Source organism: Perissodus microlepis, chromosome 6, assembly GCF_051167445.1.
Source record: "Perissodus microlepis isolate ML-2025 ecotype Zambia chromosome 6, ASM5116744v1, whole genome shotgun sequence".
Lineage (NCBI taxonomy): Eukaryota > Metazoa > Chordata > Actinopteri > Cichliformes > Cichlidae > Perissodus > Perissodus microlepis.
In genome coordinates, this window is record NC_140466.1 from 32,946,994 (window position 1) to 32,953,010 (window position 6,017).

Below are 6,017 nucleotides of genomic sequence, written 5' to 3' on the forward strand. Positions count from 1 at the left end.
AAAGGGATCACATACACAAAAATGCTGCCCATACAGCTAACAAATAAAAACAATCCACATTATGTTCTTTAAAAAAATATATCATATTGGGAAACATATAACTCTACTGATTAAGAGCCATGTCACTATGATAGACCTATATCAGGCCAATGATACTGATCAACTGATCCATCAATCGGGCTCTGGTACATGTCAGCTGAGAGCTGGAAGATTAATTTGAGATGCAGCTCAGCACTGTGTTCAAGTTTTTTTTTTTTTTTTTATAGGCCAGCTGATTGTAGGCCTGTGAGTTTTAAATGACTACAAATTTAATTTATTGTAATGACGGTGGTTATCCAAATAATAAGCTAAAACATTCCTATGAATTGTAGCTCAATTATGCATGCACACGCACATTAGCTAGCTCCGTCTTATTTTACTATCAGGCTAACCAATGGCGGTGACAATATCTTAGCCAAACTAATAACCTTAACACACATGAAAAATAAGAAGGCAATATTGTACACCTATAGTTGTAAAACCTCTTACCTCAATGTGTTTTTTTAAGTTTAGACGCTGAAGTCTTGTAAGCTGAAATGACTGTAGAGGTCAAACAAAGTTTGCACTGCATCTGGACGCTGTCTCCTTTTCTCCCTCTGTACATGAAAAATTCCTCCAGGTATGGCCACGGGCACGCGTCCTCCGTCTTTTCTACGTCGTTTTCATGGTTGACAGTGTTGTCCTCTGTCTCCATTTTGGCTTCTTTGTCTCGAAATCTTCCGTCTATAAAGTAGTTTGTACTCCACCATTTAGCACCTCTAGACACCTGTGCCTGCTGCTGCAGCGCAGTTTATTCTTTGCTTATGTCTTAAATTGGCACGTGTTAAGATATTCATTGTGTGTACTCATGTTGTACAGTGTTTAACTGGATTATGGTTACTGTGGTTTAACAGAGACAGTATTTTAGTTGTCACCACAAGGAGGCACTGTTTCATTGTAAGATCACGGATGCTGCGTCATCACGCCCCTAAGAAGAAAAAAGTACACCACAACGAAAATGGCACCCATGAGGAAAGTTTTGCCGCGTGTTGATGTGGAATAAAGTTCCCAAAATATTAAGGACATTTTTGACTCCGTTGTCATTTTCCTTCGAGTTGATCGCTGTCGATGCTGCAATACTCAACAGCACGGTTGCGATTGCACGGCCTTATTGGCTGTAAAAATGCAGAGAAAGGTTTGAATATTAATTCAAATTGTGGGCGTACTCAGTAGCGACTTTTGATTTTATAAGTAGCGAAGTAGATTACATGGTGTGAGTTGTACTCAAGTATGAGTAAAATTACACACTTGAAGAATTACTCATAAAAGTACAAGTACCCAAAAAATCTACTTAATTACAGTAACGTGAGTATTTGTAATTCATTACTTCCACCCCTGACTGTAAATGACCATTAATTAACTGTAAATTACACTGCTGTGAGCTCCATTCATATAGTTATATCACCTGCACATGTGTTGACAACCGTAACCATGGCCGCTGAGGGTATATAAATGCTGCACAAGGTTCCAAACGTCTGTTTACACTTGCTCGTGGACTTGTTTCGACCTGCTCCAACCTCAGCCTGTGGAAAGCAAAGTTTTGGAAAACACTTTACTGAAAGCGGATTTAACTTGAAAGCACAACAAGTACTTCATCTGTGGATTGTTTGTACTTGTTTTTGTTTTTCAAGTTTGAAGATGGCTCGCCGTGGACCCGGACTCCCCGACTGTCACCTGGACTTCGCTGCAGGTACGTTTGAAAATTTCTTTAAATGTAAATTACTGTAATAATTTAACAAGTTCCAGTGTGAATATCAAGTTTTAACGTGATCAAATATGTGTATTCCAAGATTGTTTCCCGTAAATTGTTTGTATGCTTTAAATTTTCCGGGAGAGGTGTAGAAATTATTAACGACTGGTGTATGAATATGAAAAAAAGGTGTTACTTTGATTTGAAGGCTTCAAATTTGACACTTTTCTTTAAAATGAAATGGTTAAAAATAGCTTAATGGACTAAAATTTGTAAAATAACCAAAAATCAGTTTCCGTGGTAACGGCATCTTCAAGATGTCATGGCGTCAGAACACGCAGGTGTAAACAGATCCAGGTCGCCTCCTAACATCCTTTTCTTCTCCGGATCAAAGGCTTTATTGACATAAACTATATTTTTTCTCTGCTGCAAAACACAAAGATAAAAAAAATACAAATAAAATAATATCAAAAGAATATGAAAACAGTAGTAATAATGGCATTAAGACCTATCTTCTGTTACGGTAATGCTTTTAACCTTATTGGATAGCAGAGAGAGATATTGTACACAGGGATATTTACACAGGGATAGCATGTTTACCACAGATTAGATGTATCTGTCCTTATGGCAGATACAGTCCTTGTGCACATTTCTAAAAATGTGGATTCTGAGTTAAGAGTTTCTGTTTGTTTGTTTGTTTGTTTTTCACTTGACCATCATTTTCAGACATACCTGCAGAGCTTTGTGTGTGCAATTTTTACTCTTGCCAAGGAGGTTGTGTTTTTATTTAAAAAAAAAAATTTATATTTAGGACATGTGATTGGTACATGTGGTCTAAATGTTACATTATGGTTTGCATCCACATATTTAACTTATGAGCTTTTTTCAAAATGTGTGACATCGTGAATTGTAAATAAAACAGGAGAATGAGCTGCATGGTTAGTTATAAATTTACTGTAGTATATTTATATAATAAGTTACTCATGTCCGGCTATTTACAAATCAATACCTATTATCCATTACCTATTCCAACATAGTGTTTGCATAAAGGCTTACAAAGAACAAATAAAACAAATTGAATGTACACAAAATACAGTGTCATATATAGTGTCAATATAGTGTCACCTTAAAAGTACACAGAGTGAGCTGCCTTGGTGGAGGTTTGGTGGTCTTCTATTAAAAAACTTCCCTTAAAGATTGAACAAGTAGAAGTGTCATTCAGTCTGACATAAAATGCTTTTCTCTCATCCTCTGCTCAAACTAACAGATGTAGGTCTGTTGCTTTAACACTGGGTGTCTATTACATTCCTAATGTTATTTTAAAAACTGTTTCCTCACAGGGCGTCTTGACTATGTGGTTGAACGCCCTGCAGAAGAAGGCCTTCCTGAAGTCATCAGGATCCTGGATGACAGTCTCCAGAGCACCACCTCTTCTGGTGAAGCTCAGGACACTGATACCCAGCGTATCAGCGAAGGTGAGTATGGTGAGTATATTCTTATCTCATCCTCCCCCTCTTCTGATGAAGAACAGGACACTGATACCCAGCGTATCAGCGAAGGTGAGTATGGTGAGTATTTTTTCCCTCTCTCACCCTCACCTTCTTCTCATGAAGCACCAAATGCTGATGACGGTGAACAGCAAGGTGAGTATGGTGAGTATTTTATCCCTCTCTCACCCTCACCCTCTTCTCATGAAGCACCAGATGCTGATGACGGTGAACAGCAAGGTGAGTACCCCCCCTACCTACCTGTAGACGATGACGAGGTGAGTGAACAGACTGACAATTCATCTGACTGGAACGACTCAGAAGAGTGGGGGGATTGGCTTAGCGATGACTCGGGGTATGACACCATGGATGAGAGAGATGATTCCCCTCTCATCCGGGAGCACCCTCCAGAGCCGTTTTGGCACGATTGGCAACATCCTATTGCTCCAGGTGCTGCCCCCATCGCCATGCCGCCTTTCGGCCAGGCCAACGCCCCACTCTTCCCTCGAGTTGTTGCCCCAGTTGGTGATCCGCCAGCTGCTCCTCCCTCAGCTGCTCCCTCTGCTGCTCCTTCCTCAGCTGCTCCCTCTCCTGCTCCTTTCTCTGCTGCTCTCTCTGCTGCTCCCTCTGCTGCTCCTTCCTCTGCTGCTCTCTCTGCTGCTCCTTCCTCTGCTACTCCCTCTGCTGCTCCTTGCTCAGCTGCTCTCTCTGCTGCTCCTTCCTCAGCTGCTCCCTCTGCTGCTCCTTCCTCAGCTGCTCTGTCATCTGCTTCCTCAGCTGATCTCTCTGCTGCTCCTTCCTCAGAAAAGAGAAGCAGAGAAGACATCTGCACCGAAGAGGTAAGTGCAAAGAGGTGCAAGGTAAGTGACCAGTTTGATGCCCCTTCAACATCCTCAGGTAGTTTTGGAGTCAGACGTTTCTGGGAGAGGCCTTTTACCCTTTCCCTTGATGACAGTGACTCTGATTAGTTTATGTTAGAACGTGTTTTTAAACTTTGCCTTTGTGTTTTTGTTTTTACAGATATAAGAACATCTGACTCGGACATGTGAAACGTATTGTTTTTTTCTTGATATGTGACATTAATATTACATTGTGACTGAAAGGTAGTTTTTTAGTTGTTATTACTTCCAGTTACGTCCAAGATGGAGCTCACACCCCACCCAGAAGACAGCCTTACCCCGACCAACCCGATGAGAAGGATGGATGACCAAGTGAAAAACGGGAGAGTGGTGCTGTGTTCCAACTATGTAAGTTATCACCTCACATTGACAACAAACTGTATTGAAGGCGAAATTCTTCCAATAGTTGGTATAAATCATCATCCTATGTCAGCAGCATTGTAGGTTTAGGTTTATTTATATTTTTCATGTGTATACGTTGGGTTTAAAATTGCTTTTTAACAACATACTGCAGCTACCAACAATGAAAATGCTGTTTTGTGTTAAAATGACGTCTTTCTTGTGTTATTGCTTTGCAGGGAAGCTGAGAGTGGACAGAGCTGCACAGAGGACCAAAGATCCACTCTCAGCACTTCATACCTGACTGGCCACAGCACCACCCCTCCTCACCCAGGGTGAGGAGGGTCCTGACCCCGCCTGCACAGAGGGAGTTGTGAACATGCACTTCTGTGTCGGTGGGTTTAGGATCCTCCTCACACACACACGGATGAAGACTGTCACTGGAAGATGTCTCCATTGCATCAGCAGGACGTAAGCATTTGTAAAATATTACAGTTTGTGATGTTTTATACATATTTTTATTGCATCATTTAAAACTATGAGATATAAAATAAACCAATTTTCATAACATTTTCTGTGTATTTAGTTGTTTTCTTAATAAGTTATTTGGAACATCAATGCAACCTGTCAGCTTTTTATTGAGGATTTAGAAAGTTGCTGGTGGCCCGAGTGTGTACAGTGGGGTGTTGTTTTTGTCACATGGTGAAAGTGACCTCATGGGGAGCAAAAAGAACAACTGAACAATTTGGGGATTCACAGACTTTCGTAATCGCTAAAAACAATTAATAAAAATTGTTCTGTGTGAACTAAAAGCTCAAATATAAACCATCCTGACACACTGACACAAATGATCTGCTGTTTATAAGCAGGACAGTGTTTTCATGAGCCTGGGTGAAGCTAATTTGCATGAGTTTAACCTCCTGGTCAAAAACTTGCATGACTCTGTTATCACTCTAACTTTCTTCTGTTTATTTATTCATTTTTGCTAATTGTAGTAGATTAATATGTTCACCAACTGATTCTTGGCCTGAATGTTTGAATGTTTGCAGTTTCAGGTCCTACTGATCAGTTTTAAGTATTGTAGAAAGTGAGCAGCAATTAGATCGAGTTCTGGGATGAAATGGGACAAAAGGGTAATGTGACAGCCACATTAGTTCCCTTCCCTCGTTTAACAACGTGTAAGCAAACTGCTTTAACCTGCAATTTACTGCATGTTGTTAGGCTGCATGGTCCAACCACAGTCTGCTAACCACCCGTGGTGATCGAAGGTTTTGAGGTCTTGCTTGAGCTACTGATGAAGTTTTATCAAAGCTTGTTAAGTTTCCCAACCACATTTTATCCTGATGGTCCAAGGCTTACATCTTTATGCTCACAAACATACTTCTGTAATTAATCAGTGACCGATTTATTACTTTAAGTTACAGTGTGAGGGGCATTAATGAACATAAATCAGATTTAACTGGATTATGTGTTTAGGTCAAGAGACACAGACCTTCATCTTTAAGAGGCTCTTCTTGAATGTCT

General features: G+C 40.4%; 1 protein-coding gene across 2 annotated transcripts; it reads left to right on the forward strand.

Moving 5' to 3' along the window:
* The first annotated feature begins 877 nt into the window (after nucleotides 1–877).
* LOC146386041 (uncharacterized) lies at nucleotides 878–5,511 on the forward strand. Of its 2 annotated transcripts, XM_084932070.1 has the most exons (5): nucleotides 878–1,213; nucleotides 1,710–1,768; nucleotides 3,109–3,243; nucleotides 3,412–4,502; nucleotides 4,733–5,511. In XM_084932070.1, the coding sequence occupies exons 2-4, from the start codon at nucleotides 1,717–1,719 to the stop codon at nucleotides 4,221–4,223; spliced, it is 999 nt and encodes a 332-aa protein (XP_084788196.1). In that variant the 5' UTR covers nucleotides 878–1,213; nucleotides 1,710–1,716; the 3' UTR covers nucleotides 4,224–4,502; nucleotides 4,733–5,511. The 2 variants fall into 2 exon arrangements, with proteins under 2 accessions (XP_084788196.1, XP_084788195.1); XM_084932069.1 differs by lacking the exon at nucleotides 878–1,213 and having other exon boundaries at nucleotides 1,324–1,768.
* The last annotated feature ends 506 nt before the right edge of the window (nucleotides 5,512–6,017 follow it).